Consider the following 19,895-nt stretch of genomic DNA (forward strand, 5'->3'; position numbering starts at 1 on the left):
CATGCATCCACGGTCGTCGTCGGTCGTCTTCCAAGTCTCGCGCGCGCGTGCGTAACTGGACAAGTATGCTGCAGTAAGCATGTAAGCTGCTGACGACAAACGAGACGCTTGCTATATATCGTCATTATTCAGAAAATAAGCTTGCATCTCGAGGGCCAGGCATTTAGGCAGCTTCCGCTCACGAAGTCGCTGCATACCGAACATGTTGCGTGCTACAACGTACCTCCGTCCAGCTTTCGAATGCCTATCTTCAAAATAAAATAAAATAATCATGATTCACAAATGATGTAAGCTACACACATCTGACCTGCCACACACTCTCTCTCAACTACATACGTTGTTTTCACTTCAACGTTAATTCTCTTTTCACTTCAAGTTAATTCTCTTGCTCCCTCTAGTCGGAATTACTTGTCGAAATTGTTGAAGTGCAGTAGTATAGCTTGTTATACGTGCATATATTCTGTTGTAGCTGTAGGCGCTTTAGACGCCATCTCGGCATGCACTGCGTGCTAAGCCCACGTCCCTCGTCTCTCTCTGTTCTGTTTTACTACTACATATACATGTACACTTGATCAATACAAACTGAGGCAAGTTCGGTAAACCAACTTGGTATCAGAGCCTTCCTTCTCTCGGCAACTATGGTTAAGCCTGGCAATGGTTTGAAAACTAGCCCATACCCAAACCAAACCTGGATGCTTTGTTCCACCGTCCAAAACTATAACTAACCCAGCAATTATCTTTCAGAACCAAACCAAACCGAACTGCTAGAAATTCAAACCAACCAGAGCTGTTAGGCGTGCCATGAAGAGATGCGGCTGCTACCGCAGAGCAGGGGCGGCATGCGAGCGGCGGCAGACGGCGAGCGTGAGGGCGGACCAGCCCATACCCAAGCCAAACCGAATGGAACTGGGTTTCACCGGAAACTAAACTGAAACAAACCATCTGCAGTGGTGGCCCATTTGTACCCAAACCAAATTAATCCAAATGAAAAACTAAACCATAAGAACCGGTTTTCCTCAAACCGTTTCCAGGCCTAACTATGGTCGACCCACGCACGGCCGCCGCCGCTGCTACTGCCGGCACCGTTCCGGCAATCATCTCTGGGACTTCCCCTTCCTCTTCCTCTGAACTTCCTCCCCCTCCCACCCAAAGCATGCACACCCTGCCCATCTCCCAGCACATCCCCGTCAAACTTGATGTCGCTGGCCGCAACTACACAAAGTGGAAACGATTCTTCCTATGCGTCCTCAACAGTGCAACCACGTCGAGGAGGAGTCCTCTCCGCACCTCATGGACGACGAGTGGCGAAAGGCTGACGCCACGATTGTCCTCTGGATCTACACCACTATCTGCGACGATCTTCAAGACATTGTCATGGAGGCCGACGCCACCGCCTTCTCTGCCTGGGAGCGCCTGCGCCTCTTCTTCTACGCCAACCAACCAGGTCGCGAACTGCACCTCTCCCAGGAGTTTCGCTCCATAGTACAAGGCGACCTATCCATCACGGAGTACTGCCACCGCATCAAGAACGTCGCCGATGCCCTCGCTGAAGTCGGCGCTCCCATGTCTGACAAGGCCATCACCCTGCAGATGATTGATGGTCTCGATGAGCGGTACAAGATACAGCAGGAGCTGTTCCCGTCCCTGGTTCCGTTCCCCTCTTTTATGCAGGCCCAGTCTCGCCTGCAACTCGCTGAGACCACGCTCAAGAAGAAGGCCACTGCCCGTGCTGCAAATCCACAGGTCCTCGTCGTTAATGGGAACGGCAACGGCAACCCCGGCGGTGACCGCGCCCAGAACATCAACGGCAACGACAACCAAGGGCGCGACAACGTCCAAAACGGCAACCGCAATGGCAACTATGGCGGTGACCGCGGGCGTGGCCGTGGACGCGGACGTGGCGACCATGGGGGACGCGGACCCAATCAGGCCTGGATGGGCTACTTCGCGCCGGCACCCTAGGGCACACCTGCGCCTCAATGGCGCGCACCGTTGGTGTTCTAGGGCCTCGCCCCGGGCGTCCCGACACAGGCGTATCCCGTGACGTTCCCCGCCGCCCCGCCACCCATGCAGCTCAGTCCGGTGCCTCCCTTCAGCTGGGATCAGCAGGCCATGTTCAACGCTGCCCACAGCCACCACGCCGCCCCTCCTGCCGGCAACGAGTGGTACATGGACACAGGTGCGACTTCCCACGTCACCAACAGCACAGGTACCTTAACCTCGTATCATTCCCCATCAAGCATAACATCTCGCAGCATTGTAGTTGGCAATGGGTCTAAACTTCCAATTACTTCCTATGGCTCCGCTCATCTCACTAAACATCCCTTTTATCTACACAATGTTCTTGTCTCATCCCCTATCGTTAAGAACCTCATCTCTGTCCGCAAATTTACTATAGATAATTGGTGCTCGGTTGAATTTGACCCTTATGGTTTTTCTGTGAAGAACCTAGCAACGGGGAGAATCCTCATGAGACCCAATAGTCCAAGTGACCTGTACCCTTTCTTCGGTGCCTCCTCTCCAGATTCAGCAGCTTTCTCCACCACCATCACACCTGATTTGTGGCATCGGCGCCTAGGCCATCCTAGCAATAAATGTCTTTCGCAGCTTTCTCATGATTTTCTTATTTCATGTAATAAATTGATTGGCCCTTCCCCTTTACGTGAAGCTTGCCAATTGGGTCGCCAACCCCGTTTACCTTTTTCTACATCTTCGTCTTCTACGACAGCTCCCTTTCAACTTATACATTGTGGTTTGTGGACGTCCCCTATTCCTAGCTTCTCCGGTTTTAATTATTACCTTGTAATTCTTGATGATTATTCTTACTATTCATGGACATTCCCACTTCGCAATAAGAGTGACACCGCTTCGACTTTACAACGTTTCTTTTCCTTCATTCGTACTCAGTTTCATCTCATCATTCAATGTGTGCAGTGTGACAACGACGGCGAATTCCTCAACACCGAGCTCTGTGCTTTTCTTTATCTTAATGTGTCTCCTACCGCCTCTCCTGCCCACATACCTCTGCTCAAAATGGCAAAGTTGAACGCCTCATACGCACCACTAATGATATCATCCGAACACTTCTTATCCAGGCCAATTTTCCACCGGAATTCTGGGTTGAGGCCCTGCACACGGCCACACATTTACTCAATCTTCGCCCATCAAGAGCCATCAATTTCGCCACTCCCCATTTCCTCCTTTACGGTGTCCATCCAAATTATGATCACCTAAGATCTTTCGGCTGTCTTTGCTTCCCTAATTTACTTGCCACAAGCGACCATAAACTTTCCCCTAGATCGACACGACGTGTCTTCATTGGCTACCCCCGAGAGCACAAGGGCTACCGTTGCCTTGACTTGTCTACCCGTCGCGTGATTCTCTCCCGTCACGTGACGTTCAAGGAAACAACCTTTCCATATTTTTCTCCCGAAAATTCTCCTACCAGCCACAGTACCAACCAAGCCGCAGCAGATCCCGCCCCCTGGACCCAATCTATCCCGGGATCCGCGCCCCACCTACCTCGGCTCCAAACTTTCCCACTTCGCCTCCTATCAATCCGGCGCCACCTGCCAATTCTGCCCCGAGATTGCCCCCGATCTGCTCACCTGCCAATTCTGCCCCGCCATCTGCATCTCCTCGCTAATCCTCCTCGCACTCCGGGCCAAATTCTCCTCCGAGTCCGCACCCCACCTCTCCTGTTACGCCACGCGTCCAGCCGCTCCCGCCTAAGGCTCGCCCAGTCAAGCCACCCGAAAATCCTCACAAGATGACTACTAGAGCAAAATCTGGATTTCTAATGCCTAAGAAATTATTTGACCTTTCTATCACAACCTCTGCGGTCTCTCCTCTTCCTTCCTCCTACCGATCCGCCCTCAAAGACCCTAATTGGCACGTTGCTATGCTCGACGAGTTTAATGCCTTGTTGCGGAATGACACTTGGTCTTTGGTTCCTTGTCCTGCAGGTGTCAACATCGTCACCGAGAAATGGATCTTCCGTCACAAGCACCACCCCGACGGCACATTGGCTCGCTACAAGGCTCGATGGGTGGTTCGCGGCTTCACTCAACAGGCCGGTGTTGACTACAGCGAAACATTCAACCCCATCATCAAACAGGCTACTATCCGAGTCATTCTCAGTCTCGCCGCCTCCCACTCTTGGCCAATGCACCAACTCGATGTCAAAAACGCCTTCCTCCATGGGGATCTCCAAGAAACGGTCTACTGTCAACAACCTTCAGGTTTTGCCGATCCAAAATTTCCCCACCATGTTTGTCGCCTCAATAAATCTCTCTATGGATTAAAGCAAGCTCCTCGCACATGGTTTTGTCGTTTCACCAATTTTCTGAAGTCTCTCGGTTTTGTGGGATCTAAGTGTGACACTTCTCTGTTTATTCTTCATCATGGGACTTCTATTGCATATTTGTTGCTTTATGTTGACGACATCATCTTGACCGCCAACACCACCTCACTCCTACAGTCAATCATCGAATCCCTCAAGAGAGATTTTCCATGAGTGATCTGGGAGATATCCACCATTTTCTTGGCATTACTGTTCATCGCAACACTTCAGGAGTTTTTCTGTCCCAGCAACAGTACGCTTTGGAAATTCTGGACCGTGCCAATATGCTTCACTGCATCCCTATTTCTACTCCCATAGACACCCGCTCTAAACCCTCTCTCCATGACGGTCATCCATTCTCCAATCCATCTCTGTACCGTAGTCTTGCAGGTGCATTGCAGTACCTCACTTTAACTCGCCTAGATTTATCCTATGCTGTCCAACAAGTGTGTCTCTTCATGCATGCTCCAAGAGATTCTCACTTCCAGCTCATGCACTGCGTGCTAAGCCCACGTCCCTCGTCTCTCTCTGTTCTGTTGTACAACATATACATGTACACTTGATCAATACAAATTGAGGTGAGTTTGGTAAACCAACTGAAATATTACATGTATGTAGACGCTTTTTAAATATAGATACATCCATATTTGGACAAATTGAGACAAGTAATATGGGTCGGAGGGAGTACAGACATTGAGCTATTTTTGCTGTAGTGTTTTGCTTTGGCATTAGAGTTCCATTTTGGTATTGTTGTTTTTTTAACATTAAAATTGTATTCATTTTCTCTTTTTTTCTACTGCCTTGGTTATAGCATTTTTTTAAGAGAGGCTTTGCATGCCCGGACGACCAAAGGAGTACTACCTAGCTCTATGTTCTAGTTTCGTCGTGACTCGAATTTCTTAAAATCAATTACATCAAGTTTATATAAAAATACACCAGCATCTACTCCGTTCGATCCATAATAAGTGTCGCAGTTGTAGTACAACTTTGTACTACGTACTAAGTTAGTGCAAAATCTGAGACACTTATTATGGGTCGGAGGGAGTACGATATAGAAAATAATCTTGATAAGGGTTTAAATGAAAGAGTTACTACCATACATGTCAGGGGATTGATCATCAAGTCATCAAGTTGGGCGCTCCCCATCAATTTCCCATAAACTTGCGGATTTGGCTACCGGAGGGGAGGGGCGTTCGCTTGCGGATTTGGCGCCTACGCTCCTATCGGAGATCTCGGGTAGGGCATCCAGGCTTTCTGTGGCCGAGGCTTTGCATGCCAATGGTTGGCTTCGGGCCATCCATCCGGAGCTCTCCTTTCAGGCGCTTGTGGATCTTCTGGTGGTTCATGACCGCGTGGCTGAGGTGATTCTTTCTGACGATGATGATCGTTTCTGTTGGAAATGGAGTGGCAATGGGACCTACATGGCCTCGTCTGCGTACGTGGCTTTCTTCCGGGGTCGTGTGCTTGCTGCGGGGGCTACTGAGGTCTGGTCCTCCAAGGCGCCAACTAAGAGCAAGACCTTCATGTGGTTGGCTCTGAAAAATAGATGTTGTATGGCGGATAGGCTTTCGAAGTGGGGTTTGCCGCACCCGGCACGCTGCCCTTTGTGTGATCAAAGCGATGAGACCATTGACCATCTTCTTCTTGGTTGCGTCGTGGCTCAGTCGGGAAGTGTGGTCGACCTCACTGCGGGGCTGGAACAGGCTTTGCTAGCTCCCTACTCCGCAAGCCTCTCTTGCCGAATGGTGGACGAGCCTTGTGGTGCAAGGCAAGAAAGAGAGGAGGAACATCAACACTAGCATTACTCTTATCTGCTGGTGCCTCTGGAAGCACAGGAACTCGGTGGTGTTCGATGCAGCGACTCCGAGTGTTAGAAAAATACAACAAATGATCGATAGTGAAGGAAGGGCATGGTCGAGCACGGGCCTTTTTCATAGTGTAGATTTTTCGCTTTCTTGTCTAGTGGATCTCTTGTGGAATGTAATAGAATAGTCGCTTTACTGACACCTACGGGTATGTAACCGCGTCGCGGAATCCTCCTTCAATATATGATACACTTGCTTGGGTGTATTCTAGAAAAAAAATTCTCATAAAGAAACTGCCTACAGTGTGTTTATAGAAGTTTTCCAGAGACTCATGCTACCACCCCCCCCTAGCAGCACAGAAGTATGATCAACAAAGATCACCAGAATTTTAAGCTCCTACAGAGCACACCTGGAAACCAAAAGAACAAAGATTACAGGTAGACAGTTCCAGCACCACAACAAAAACATTGTAAGCAGCCCCTTAGCCTCCTGCAATTCTTCTACGCGTCAAGTTCCATCCATGGAATCTGGAACAAGCTTCAGCGATCACCACTATCAAGCCATCAAGTGAGATACTCCCTCCATTCCTTAAAAGATGTCATATTAGCTTTCATTAAGACAAGACTTTGATCACAAATTACTATATCAAGGTGTAGTTTATATGACATGAAATTAATATCGCTAGATTCATTATCAAAAATACTTCATAATACTTGTGGTTTCATGTCATATAAACCACATTTTAACATAGTAATTTGTGATCAAAGTCTTGTCTTAATGAAAACTAATATTGAGAAATGGAGGGAGTATTATATTTGTATGGCTGCATAGTGATCACCGACTCCCTCCATAAAAAAGACAAGAACTATTATCGAGGAAAACTCCTTCGAGAAGGGTGTGCAAGTTTACAAGAAAGAAAGAGAGCGTGCAAGTCTATGAGTTTTACTCGTGAGTAGTTCTATTTAGGCCACTTACAACGCAACATTGAGTATATGTGTCATTAAGATCTTTTTCACATAGAAGCTTTGTGTTGTGACGCGAGGTCAAAGAGCAGTTTGTTCTTGTGATTTGGGATTTTTTGGATTTGAACTTGTATTTTTGGACCAAGGGCGGAGGTGTAATGGGCCATGTTCTAAAATGTAATGGGCCTCAAGGGAGCTGCTGGGCCTTAAGCGACATGGGCTAAAGGGAGTAGGTCGGGTTCTAATGGGCTGACCTGCTCGGCTTGTTAACTGGGCTGTTACAACTTGCGGGCTACTTCATGGACTCATGCATGGTTCTTGTCGTCCTTTTTTTCGTGTTTTTTCTTGCCAATTCATTAAAGGAGCGGTAGTTTCACTGGTTGTTTTTTTCTTGCCAATTCATTAAAGGAGTGGTAGTTTCACTGGTTGTCTTAGGAGGGACGTGTCCTCGGTTAATGATACATTCAGTGATCTTAAGTTCAAATTTCCTGAGGTGGAGCTCATGCAGCCTTTTCAAAACCTAACCTATGAGCTTAGCCTATCTTGTACAAGAATGCTATTGTGACATTTCATCACGGAATGCATGGAGGAATATCAAGATGCAGATGGTGGATGTAGAGTCATCGACTTTGAAGAACTAAGATGGAGTTTTTAGTTTTATCGAGCATTTTCATTGTTTATATCCGTTTCCATTGTACTGATCGCCTGTGCTTTCTTTCGTGAAGATCATTCACGCGAAGATCATGGATTTTGCAAAGCTAGGAGACGACAAGTTAATACGATAACATCCACTTCCTTGATTGATTCATTTGCTCAATCACACCATCCACATTATCACATCCATAATACATTCCACGCAGACTCAGCTCACCACGCATCAGTCCAGCAGTACACCAAGAGAAAGAAGCTACCACCTTGTCGTAATAGCCCTCAGCTCCTTTATTCTAGTAAGCATTTTAGTACTAGTAGCAGTACATATATTTCCGGTGCATTGCATCCATCATCAGCAGTTGGCGGGCATGGTGAGTCCGCATTTGCCAGGGAGCGCCATGGCGCGCTTGACGTCGATCTTGTAGAACCTCACCCACATGCCGCCGACGCTCTTGTACCGGCAGAGGCACGCCAGGTCGGCGCCGGCCAGCGCCGCGCAGCACTCCGCCGACGGCGCATCCGTCGGGTTGCGGACCGCCGCTGCCGGCTGGCACGACCGGATGCCGCCGCTGGAGATGTCGCAGATGGCCTGCGCGGACGCCGCCAGGACCAGCAGCGCCACGGCGAGCAGCGCCAGCGCCGGCATTGGGTGTGCCTTGGCCATATTGTGAATTATGGTCCTATGTCCTTTGTGGAACTCTTTGCCTGTTTGGAGAGTTCCTCTTAACTGGAAGCTGTGAGTGTTGGGTTTGGTGTTTCTGTTGGGATCAATGGAGTATTTATAGGGCTAAGTGTAACGAGGTTTGTGAGTGGGCGGCTGCTGCCTGTGTCAATCCGACATTGACTGCCATGTTTACCAGTACAAAATGGGCGTCAAAAGAAAAGATGATGAGAAAGCTACGGGCATGAACTGCATGCTCCGATCTCAATTGGCCTCGGCCTAAATTTGCCGCCAGCTCTTTTCAGTTGTTCACACCTATAAGACCTGGGATCAAATGTCCATGTGCTGCGAACCGGACTTTATACGTCCATAGATCTTCGTCCGACATTGCATAGTGGTAGAAAATATTGGTATCCAACCATATCATTAGTACTCCTCCATGTAATCAGTCGTTTTAACATAAATAAAATATACAACAAAAATGCAAGCCGACGTGATCTCTAGGCCCACTAGTGGAGTAATTAGTAAGATCCAGCATGCTCATCCACTGACAACCTAACTAACTCACTGGGATGCTCTCCAGTTGTTTGTCCACTCCGTCAATGTACCAACATTCTTGCTAATATCTTCGACATTGTCACTTCGCAGCGGCATTACTATTTCCTCTCTGTAGCTCTCCCTTGCCTCCTCCAGAAGCACTTGAAAGATCTCACACTCTATGTTGTTTGTGAGCTTGGCACCCATATATCCTCTATGAAATTAAACTATGTCAGAAATAAGCATGGCATAGCAGTTGCTCAGAAAAGGTTGAGTTCCAGCTTGGGTTACCTGCTAGTCAAGCGATCATGCAGAATTGAATTATCCGTCTGAAGCACAACTACAAGGTCAAACCAACGTTCTGGAAAGAAATCGCATCCGTGATAGTCGACTAGTATACCACCTTCTTCCATCCTGTCCTCGAGCTCATCGCAAACCTGCAACCACCAATACAGGAATCATTTGAGCAAGTCCCCCCAAAATGCCACGGATGGTACAGAACATGAGTGAAACAGATCAAATTTGGGTTCAGAACTTCAGATATGTCACCAAAAACACACACAAAGAATGAAACTGTCCTGACAACGAGCCTCTGACCAGCTAACAATGCAAATGAGGGGTAATACCACAGAACTCAATAGAAAAGTTCCATGGTATTTAGAGTAAATACATCATTGGCGGTTGGTTCTTACGGTACAAGCTACAGCTTCCAGAAAAGTGTTGTTCAGCAAGAGAAGAGGACTGCTAAAATTACAGTACATCTGATACTAGTTCAGCAATGGAGTATGGTCTTACCATGCGATATTATATTCTGTGTGAATTGCTAAAAGAAAACTACATATTACATGCCGCAATAGCTAGGAACCATGTGTTAATCTATCAAAATCACTAGATGTCCTGCTATTGACATTCAGATATGCTACTAGTTTTGTTAAACCATGCCATGAATTCCAATATGGGCTGGTAGGCACTAGAGAACAGGACCCTGAACATGTTTACTTTGTGAGGCACTGAAACTGTTGCACTATGTCATCAGACAATTAGATGATCAATAACTGTAATATGATTTTTTTTGCACAAAATTCAAATAATGACAAGCATGCTCCTAACACTACAAATACTGTAATCGAAAACTCAATGATAAGTTCAATCGCAAGTCTACAACTGGAAATGTCATTACAGTTAATGATTACAGTGGAAACCAGATATCTAATTGTAATGGGGGCCATAAAATTCAGAAGATACAGTATATTATTCACTTGACATAAAACTGTTTGGCCACTAGGCAAGCAATTAACAATTCTTGAAGATGTTTCAGAAATGGCTGACAAGAATTTCCCTTCGAACTTGCACCTTGGGTATTGCAAGCGTACAAGCATAGCTCTCTGCATCGGTATTGGTGTCCGGTTTATTAGTAGATCAGAGAAACAATTCGCAACTCTAGTTTACACGGATGATCAGATGGGAAAACAAGGTATTAGTACTAGGGGAGGCGCGAGAGGATCGAGGCTAATACCAGGTCCTCGTTGATGACGTGGCACTCGAGGTTCTCGTCCCAGCCGTCGTGGAGGCCCTTCTCGCGGACGAGGTCGCCGATGTTGACGTGCGCGAGGCCGGCTGCGTCGGCGAGGAGGGAGCACGTCGTCGTCTTCCCCGTCCCCGGCGTCCCCGTCACCAGCACGTTCGGCCGCGTGCGGCCGCTGGCTTTCCCAGCCGCCATCGCCGACCGACGTTTCCTGACTAGCGGCGGCGGCGACGTTGAGAAGTTGAGGGAGGGAGGACGACCGGCGGCGGCGGGCGGCGCTTAGAGTTGACAGAGGTCGCGTGGTGGGGGAGACCGGGTGGGAGGAACTGAGGTTATCTCTACTGTTGTTGTTAGGGTTCGCAAAGGTGTTGCTTGGGCTGCTTTTCCATGGGCTCGCGCGTGGGCTGGCCCAATTTAACAGAAGAGCTAGCCAAAAATGGGCCGCATCTTGCTCACGGCCCAGGGCCGACGGTAAGAGCAACATATAAAACGTCCATTGCCGGCATCCGAGCATGTCTCTATGCTCTTGGTTATTTACAGGGCCTAACGCACAGCTGCCACCGTCTCCTGGACGATCGCAGTAAAAACTGCTCCTACAAAAACGACAATACCTTTCGGATTGGATTGATCAGGTAATCAACAAGCAAGCCTGTACACCAAGCTTATCCCTGAACAATACCGACTTCAAATCGAAATATGAACACGCTGCATTCCTTAAAATGGCTAACCAAATAACCAATCGAAACAAGGATAACATACTGAATGCTCCTAATACATGAGAGACTAATAACATTCCAAACAAGTGAAGATGCAGTAACCCCTCATCCTTTCATCGATGAAAGACTCGCAATGTAAATTCCACTGACTTTGCAGTAGTAAGAATCTTCGTCCTCCTCAAATAAGATCCTGTTCCATGTTGAAGGGGCCAACCTTCTTATCTGATAGTGGCATGACATTTGTAGAGTAAGAGGTTTCGCTTCCCGCATGTACCGGCTAAGTGCAGAAAATTATCTGAGCAGGGGAGGAGACTCCATCTCTGATCAGCTTAACCACCATGTCTTGCTTATCCTTATTCATTGGAAATATGCATTCCTTTGAAGGACGAGGCGGGAAAATGCCTATTGCCTCACAGTCCTTGCAAGGGTCATCATATTTCAGTACAACTGTGCCTAAGTTGGGAGCCCGTTTCATCACAGCTTTTATAAATGTTAGCTGTTGCTCTAGTGGCTTAAAGCCAATAATTTGGAGCTCTTTCAAACAGGAGTTACAGGAGCTTGTCAATTCAGACAACTTCCAAGAAGGATTTACTCTTTCCATGGGATAGCTCCTCTCCTCCTCGATCTGGCATGGATGTTCCCATACCTGTATTGAATACAAAAATCTGGTTGAACATTGAGTAAAAATTGGATTTGTTCATTAAAGTTCAAAGAGCTTAGAAGTTAAAAAAGATTAAACCAAGTAGGAAAAAGCAAACAGATGGAAGTACCTCAATATCAAATATCTCAAGGCGTGGCACAGCTTCAAGAAAAACTATCGTCCATAACAGGTCGAATTCAACAAAGATACCGTGTAAAGATAGCTTCCTTAGATTGCTAAATGCAGCGCAGAATTGTTTTCCTTCCGGTTGAATCCAAATCTGGCAAAACAGAGAGAGAACATCAAAAGAAAGCATCCATCACATTTTTGCATGTATGTAGGTTATGTTGGAACTGAAGTTCAGTTTTCAGTAAATTTAGAAGTTCAGATTTTCAGTTTTCAGTTTCTGAAGAAAGTTACAATAAGCAAACAACAGAGAATATTTGCGGTCTAACTGTTCTAATTAAGCAGATGCCTCTGAGCAATTATTAATAAAGCATTTTGAACAGTTGGACAAAATCATCACCTAAATATGATAAATCAGGCATGGTCATCTAAGTATAACACCTATATTCATGCTAATAATGCTCCACAAAAAAATGTATATCGACTTACACTTTCTCCTTGAAAATCTAACTTTATTGTTTGAATGCTTCTGGTACCCCTAAGAACCTTACTTAATATAAATCCTTTCTGACCTTCCGCTTTGACACTCGTGAGGTATAATTCCTTGAGAGACGGTGCAACATCAAATTTTACAGGGGAATAAAGACATAACCAAGTATCCCAACAGAGTTTCTCTAGTTTTGGAAGGCAGACCACCTCAAGTCTACGCAGCCAGCAGAATTCAAGTTCAAGAACACGAAGTTTTGAGTCTGGTGCATCTATCTTCCATACTGACGGCATTCCCTCGTCACAATTGGATAGAGTTAAATGCTGTAGCTCCTTGCAGCAATCAAATAGATGATGATTTATGTCCCATTCAGCAAAGCACAAATTATATAGAGATAGTCTTCTGAGGCAATTAAGCACGCTAGGGTAGGCACTGAAAAAGCCATTCACGGCACCAGCTTGTTGTAGCATCTGCTCGTCGGTGCAGTCTGCAATCTCCTTCTCATCAAGAATAGCAAGGTCTAAATCTTTTAAGATCCCCATGTCAATAATTTCACTAACTAGAGGGCCAATGTCACATGAATAATTATTGATCAAGTAGAGCTTGAGCTGCAACTTTGTGATGGCACATTCGGTTCTAGGAATAGCTAAGAAGCTCTTGGTCGCTCTAGTAAGAGATGACATTGCTTGATCCATGTGGGCAGCGTCGATAGGCTTCGGCTGTGGTACAGGTAGGAAATCCTTGACATCGATGATGAGCTCACGGAGCAACCAAGGAAGATGTTTCCACCGGGTTGACAGGGCACTTGTCCTTGCAGCTGTCGTTATGTCCACTCTCCCCAAGATAGCCAGTAAAATATCATCCATCAGTGCGCTGAGCCCATCTTCATCCTCAATTATCTACAAAAGGGCGAAAAATAGCATCAATTAACCTAGTGAGAAATAACTAAATAAAAAATCACAATGTTGAACAGGATAAAAAATAATTAGTATATGAAGTGACTACAGTTGTTCATATCTAGCTAGAATCCTAGTACACTGTTCTCTACGAAAAACTCTTGGTTCTGTTACGGTTTAGCCATACAATTTGTACAGAGTACACGATACTGTTGTGCTTTTACAATACAAAAACAACGAAAACAGCCCATGTCTTTCGTTTCAGACCAGTACTGGTTTACAGAAGAATGAACATGAACAAGGAGTCCTGGCGATGTTAGTACTTGTGATAGTAAGCCACACAAATGAAGAGGAAGAGACTTACATCGACCCGTTCGCCATTATTTAGCTCCATGAATAACCCGACCAGCCTCGATCACCACCGGAGCGAGAGAGGAAGCGATTATTTCAGAAAACACCCGAAGCTCGTTCACCACCGAAGCGAAGAAGCGATTGTTCCAGAAAACACCCGAAGCTCGATACGGCCCCGCCCCTCTCTTCCTCCTGCCGCCGGTGATCAGGTATTCGTGTTGGACGCGGCGGAGTAGTGCCCCAGCTGGAATCCGCCCGATTCTCTCCGGTGGAGAACGGATCCTGGAATCCAAAAGGATTCCGTTCGTTAGAGCGCGAGGAGGGCGTGGAATTGGGGGGCGAGAGTCGCGAGAGCAACGGAGCCGGAATTGCGTTACCTTGTTCGAGGCGGCGCAGGTGGCGACTGAGGGAACTTATTCGAAAAAAAAAAAAAAAGCTGAGGGCACAGCACGGCCCGTTTAGCGAAGGTTAGGTCAGAGGGATGAGATCATGAGAGGCGAGCTCGCCGTCCCGTTCTCCGGGATGCCGGAGCCGGCGAAGAAGCTGTGGTCTGTCAGTGGAGCGTCCCGACTCCCGAGGTCGACAGTGCTTGCTTGGATACAAAATGGCTGCAGCAGGCATTAGACATTGAGACTGGCTTTGGCACTTTTAAGTGACACCCAATGCATTATAATTCTGTATCATGTCCAGAGAAGAGATGAGCGTGATCCATTCGTTCCCCTTTTCATACGACGTTTTGACAAGTCAATTGAGTTGAGCTTGAGACTTGAAAACCAGCCCAGGCACCAACATCGCATCAAATCACAAAAGATATCCTCATATATGCATATAACCATCTCAGGTTTTAGACATTCCAACAGAGAAAACTGAACCCAAAATGCCATCTACAAAATAACACCAGAGAGAGCCAAAAATATCACAAACATTTACCGAGAATTGGTAAAAATATATATTATGCAAAGGTCTTCAGCAAGGTCTACATGAATCACATCAACTCTAATGTCATCAAACACCAGTTCCTTGTAGAGCACTTCTGCTCTCTTTTGCATTGAACAAAGATTAGTACTCTAGGATTCAGGCACTACAATTGAATTAATAACATGCCAATCAAGTTTTCACCACACCCACTGGCTAAGTGCAAAAATTATCTTGGCAGGGGATGATACGCTGTCTCTGATTAGCTTCACCACCATGTCTTGCTCATCCCTGTTCGTCGGGAATATGCATTCCTTTGAAGGACGAGGCGAGAAAATGCCTATGGTTTCACAGTCCTTGCAAGGGTCATCATATTTCAGAACAACTGTGCCCAAGTTGGGAACCCGTTTCATCACAGCTTTTATAAATGTCAGCTGCTGCTCTAGTGGCCTAAAGCCAATAATTTGGAGCTCTTTCAAAAAAGAGTTACAGGAGCTTGTCAATTCAAACAACTTCCACGAAGATCTACTCTTTCGAAAATACTCACACCCTCGATCTCGCATGGATGTTCCCATACCTGTATTGAATACAAAATCTAGTTGATCATTTAGTAAAAATTGGGTTTGTTCATTAAAATCCTAACATCTTATAGAAGTTAAAAGAGATTAAACTTAAACCAAGTACGAAAAAAGCAAACGGATGAAAGTACCTCAATATCAAATATCTGGAGGTGTGGCACAGCTTCAAGAAAAACTATCGTCCATAACAGATTAACAGGTCGAATTCAACAAAGGTACCGTGTAAAGATAGCTTCCTTAGATTGCTAAATGCAGCGCAGAGTTGTTTTCCTTCTGGTTGAATCCAAATCTGGCAAAACAGAGAGAGAACATGAAAAAATCTGACTCAAACTTCTGTTATTACTTGTATCATGCACAGCTTATTGCGATGGATCCAATTATCGACCAGATTTCCGGAACTGTAGCAGATGGCAAAACATAAGCTCGTATGCATATGATCATCTCAGGTTCTAGTCAAACACAAGCTGAATTATAGGCACACACCAAGCATTCCAACAGGGAAAACTGAAGCCAAAGTGGCATCTATAGAATTTGCACGGTCAACGGACCCTCACATATCACCTACACCTACATAATTGCTAGTTGACAATGTTGAATTTTTTTTTTGCAACAATGATGTTGAATGTTGATGCTTCATCCTTCATGATCAATCAGGGCACCCGACGCATTAATTCTTCTTTTGCTCTAGCCACGAGACTGGAGAGTGGTATGTCATGCTCCATGACTCCTGCATTCCCGAAGAAGAGCATGTAGTTTTCAACCGTTGAAGGCGTCTCTTCTACCATCAAGAGTGCTTCCATCATCCAGCATTCACTGAGTTTTTTTGCATACCTAGAACTGTTGTGCAAGTCCATCATACATATGACTTGCTCCATAATCACCCTCCGGATCCCAGGAAAATGAGCAGTGGGTTTCATATTTGCATTCAATGCCTTGACCAGCTTCTTCACAAATCTGTCCTGTACTTGACCATGCTCTAGTTCTCGAGAAAATTCTTCAGGAAGAAAGATACATATTTGCGAACTAAGGCTAATAAGGATATCTATTTCTCCTGCCTCCTCGGTTTCAATTATTATTTCCAACACCTGTAGTGGAAATAGCAATGTCATCTTCTGAACTGTGTGCAATATGCATAGAGTCATGCTTACTAAAGAATGGGTGTACATATGCGCCTCTAACATTGTAATGGAACATCCAAACAAAGGAAAAAATTAGGTCATTTTTTTGGCAGGTGGTTAAGGGAAATAAAGATCACAGCTAGAGTGCAAATGATAAATTACATTGCACACCTCTAATGTTTTGAACATGTTGCTTGAATTAGCAGGGCTCACCTTTCGCACGAAATGAGATAGTTCTGCTAGGTCCGAATTGCTGAGCTTGGGTCGGGCATGCAGGCACAGATTTCTCAAGATACTTGCAGCCACATATCTGTTGTACCTGTCATCTTGAATCATGGCGGTGAGTTTCTGAATGAATGCATACCCTGGTTCTTTCAACATAACTGAGCAGTTATTAACACTCTCCATTGCCGAAAAGGCAAGTGCTTGACCAGAAATTATTTGTAGTGATCGATCTGAAGACGGTGCATGCCAGGCAAGAAATGCATGGAGCAACCTGCTAGTGATTTCCCCGATGCGTCCAATCTCCTGCCTTGTGTTGCGATCAACGGCAAGGTTTCTGAGGATCTCTGTTGCCAGCTTTCTCAGCTCTTGGGTGCCTTCAATGTCATCCAATACGTCTGCGAGGTTTTTCAACAGAAAGGGATGTTCTGTCATCTTCTTCCGTAGTGTTACACCGATCTCTCCACCAGTGTTTGAGAGCCTCCTCATCAACTTTAGTGATGACTCTTTCAGTATTTTCTCCTGCGTCTTACTAGTATAGCCTATGATCTTTGAGATGAGGTCAGCTGTTCTGCTGATTTCCACACAATTACCAGGATCACAATCTGCAAGCATCTCAAGAATTGACATGCCAAGTACAGGGAGGAGGTACTGATCTGTGCACGTCTCTTGAATTGAACAGTATTTTTTCATCCATTGCCAACATCCGAGTATCCTGGAATTCTCTCTGTTACTGGTGTGCAAAGATGGGTCTTGTCTATGCTCTTGGTTATCACCTGTATCTAGTATTGTGTCCCGTCTTCCGTCTTGGCTGTCATATGTGTACAGAAGTGGATTTTGTCTTTCCAGTCGGTTATCAGTGCCCAGAAGTGAAGATATGTTCTGCATTGACCCATGGATCGCATCAACTTGGAGGGTCTTTGCAAGATCGTTGATGACCTTTGCAGAATATAATCTGATTACTGCATCTTCTGGACTTGCCCAGCCCAATATGTTGATCAATGTGTGTACTGTCTTTGTGGAGGTGCTGAGTCTCGAGAGGAGTAACGTCTTGGAAGGTTCCCTTTGCAGAAAACTGTGCAGCATCCGAACCCCACAGAGCTGATTGCCGTCTGAGGTTGAGTTTGTGAGATCCATGGCGAAGCTGGTCAGTTGCATGATCCTTGGAGCAAGCACACCCCGTGCAATGTATTGCTCAAAGATATAAGAGTAGTACATGTCGATGCATTTCTCGCCCCACCAATTTCGGAGCCCACTCCGATGGACCAATAATTTCCGAGGAATGGATGAAAAGATCTCAGCAATGCAGGCCACAATGCAGAGTGCCCCTTCGAGCAGCACCATTATATAGAAAAGACGTCGCGATAAAATGAAATTCTTCTGGGTATCTTCTGAAGTACCAGTAGCAAAGTTGCTCTTTCCATATTGAATTTTTACCAGGGCCAGCAGTCCGAGCACAACACGTGCACAAGCTGCCGGTATCTGCAGGTTGCCAAACGACTCTATCACCAAAGCATAGAAGAGGAAAATGGCCATGAAGTATCCAGGGTTTTCAGATATGTTCCACAAAATGACTATTGCAGCGAACATGAGGATGATCAGTATTGCTGGACGCATGCATAGCACTTTGCGGCCAGTAGGACTGTTCACTAGCATGGTGATCCTTCGAAACTTCAACTTGCTGATTGTGACTACAAGCGCTGCTGCTAGAAGAGGTATGAAAAAGATTCTTGGCATATGCAACTTGCCTTTGGGAATTGCTGTTTCCAGGTACAGACAGGGGCCTAGCAATAGGATTGCAAACAGTGGGCTCCATACCAATTCAGCGCGGCGGCGTGGATTCCAAAACAGGTTCAGAGCCACTGGAGACAGAAGCTTGACGATGATAAACAGGTAGATGGTTACAGCCAGGATTTGGAACTGTATGGTCTGCATAATACTGACGGCGGCGCTGTTCACTTTGAAGTGCTGTGAAGCTGCTGCTACTGCTGCATTCCAACGAGGGCCGAAAACCACTAAGGCGACACCGTTCTTGTATTTTGCCGTGAGGAATACTAGAACATCGATGATGCATATGATCCGAAACAACCTGTTCATGCGAGGAAACCTGAAAGCATCCCTGGTGCGGAAGAAGAATTGGCACTCCATTCTGGTGTTCTGACTGAATATCCTGCAGCATGCACCCATGGTGTCATTAAACAAAAAGGAACACCAAATGTGATACATCATGCATGAGTAGCAAGACCATAATGTTTGTATTGAGTACATATTTTTCCCAAAAAAATATGCTAGGTTGACATGGCTGTCAATGTGCTGGTGTGTAGAGTGATGGGACATGTCATGTAAGTCAGCACTCAGCAGTACATATCCACTTGGCCACTTGGGATAGAGCTAAGGGGAACTACTTTCGAAGTGCAAGGATGAAAAATGAACTTCTGGTTCATAGTTGAAAAGTTTAATTATTTTTTTAATAATCTAGCTCCTTCAACCATTTATTTCCTATTTACCGTTTGGCTAAAGCAACCTTGTTATGTTTCTGCGGCTATTGTTTCAAAACACAATATAATACAACATGTACATTTTGCTATTTATGAGATGGTCAAACTTAGCACAGCAGAGTTCACCGACCCTATTGACTGAGCTTATATCAGCGTTACAGTAGTACTGGCTCTTTTGACATGGAAAAGAGATGCATTATAGTTACGCTGGCTCTTTGGAAGGGGAAGAGTTCCAGCGTTGGCACCTTGCTGCTTCTAGGAAGACGAGGAAGGTTGCGCAGATGAAGTCCGAGCTCTTGAGCATGGTGGAGAAGCCGCCAAGCAGGACGACGGTGGCCCAGGTGAAGGCCAGCGTGCCGAAGCCGTTGCCAGCTCTCTCCAGGAACGCCACAACACGGACAAAGCGGTTCAGGAACTCCTCAGGCGCCGCCTCCGCGGTGCGTCCTTCTTCCTCTTCCTCGGCGACAGGCATTCGGACGAGGCTGTCGCTCCGGCTTGCCATTAGTTTCTTCTGCTCGATCGATCACGTACACAGCTCCTGCAGCTAGCCTTTCATGTTATATATATCATCCCATATTCTTGGCCTGTTAATTAAAGGTCCCATACCACATGCGCACACGTCAAACGATGGCAGCAAACTTTTGGTAATATAATTGAGTTAGGCATGCATGGTTATGGCATGTAGTAGGACGCGGACTGCAAGGCAATCACAGTACTATACTTACTTTCCCATGGCTTTTAGCCTTTAGGACCTCTGGAGTCTCGACGGATGATTAGACTATCTTAGAACGGAACCGGGCACGAAGCTGCACATATGTCGACTTTCCCCAAGGATAGACAGTAAAATATCGTTCCATCAGCATGC

At 46.0% G+C, this 19,895-nt stretch overlaps 5 protein-coding genes across 5 annotated transcripts; 1 reads left to right on the forward strand and 4 right to left on the reverse strand.

The window, feature by feature from the left end:
- The first annotated feature begins 1,239 nt into the window (after positions 1-1,239).
- On the forward strand, positions 1,240-1,962 carry LOC104582022. The gene has a single exon (XM_010231286.1). The coding sequence runs from the start codon at positions 1,240-1,242 to the stop codon at positions 1,960-1,962; it is 723 nt and encodes a 240-aa protein (XP_010229588.1).
- A 5,920-nt stretch (positions 1,963-7,882) lies between these two features.
- On the reverse strand, positions 7,883-8,532 carry LOC100835190 (putative lipid-transfer protein DIR1). The gene has a single exon (XM_003562503.4). It carries the CDS (start codon positions 8,422-8,424, stop codon positions 8,113-8,115), a length of 312 nt encoding a protein of 103 aa, XP_003562551.1. The 5' UTR covers positions 8,425-8,532; the 3' UTR covers positions 7,883-8,112.
- A 276-nt stretch (positions 8,533-8,808) lies between these two features.
- On the reverse strand, positions 8,809-10,816 carry LOC100836310 (adenylate kinase isoenzyme 6 homolog). The gene is made up of 3 exons (XM_003562507.4): positions 10,475-10,816; positions 9,250-9,395; positions 8,809-9,172 (listed from the first exon to the last, which is right to left on the reverse strand). The coding sequence occupies exons 1-3, from the start codon at positions 10,676-10,678 to the stop codon at positions 8,986-8,988; spliced, it is 537 nt and encodes a 178-aa protein (XP_003562555.1). The 5' UTR covers positions 10,679-10,816; the 3' UTR covers positions 8,809-8,985.
- A 439-nt stretch (positions 10,817-11,255) lies between these two features.
- On the reverse strand, positions 11,256-14,112 carry LOC100835893. The gene is made up of 4 exons (XM_024457648.1): positions 13,713-14,112; positions 12,455-13,351; positions 11,970-12,119; positions 11,256-11,845 (listed from the first exon to the last, which is right to left on the reverse strand). The coding sequence occupies exons 1-4, from the start codon at positions 13,740-13,742 to the stop codon at positions 11,477-11,479; spliced, it is 1,446 nt and encodes a 481-aa protein (XP_024313416.1). The 5' UTR covers positions 13,743-14,112; the 3' UTR covers positions 11,256-11,476.
- A 721-nt stretch (positions 14,113-14,833) lies between these two features.
- LOC112269945 lies at positions 14,834-19,544 on the reverse strand. Its single transcript, XM_024457492.1, has 4 exons — positions 19,276-19,544; positions 16,524-18,702; positions 15,324-16,277; positions 14,834-15,191 (listed from the first exon to the last, which is right to left on the reverse strand). The coding sequence occupies exons 1-3, from the start codon at positions 19,530-19,532 to the stop codon at positions 15,843-15,845; spliced, it is 2,871 nt and encodes a 956-aa protein (XP_024313260.1). The 5' UTR covers positions 19,533-19,544; the 3' UTR covers positions 14,834-15,191; positions 15,324-15,842.
- Positions 19,545-19,895: the final 351 nt, after the last annotated feature.

The sequence above is a fragment of the Brachypodium distachyon genome, chromosome 1 (genome assembly GCF_000005505.3).
Source record: "Brachypodium distachyon strain Bd21 chromosome 1, Brachypodium_distachyon_v3.0, whole genome shotgun sequence".
Classification (NCBI taxonomy): Eukaryota; Viridiplantae; Streptophyta; class Magnoliopsida; order Poales; family Poaceae; genus Brachypodium; species Brachypodium distachyon.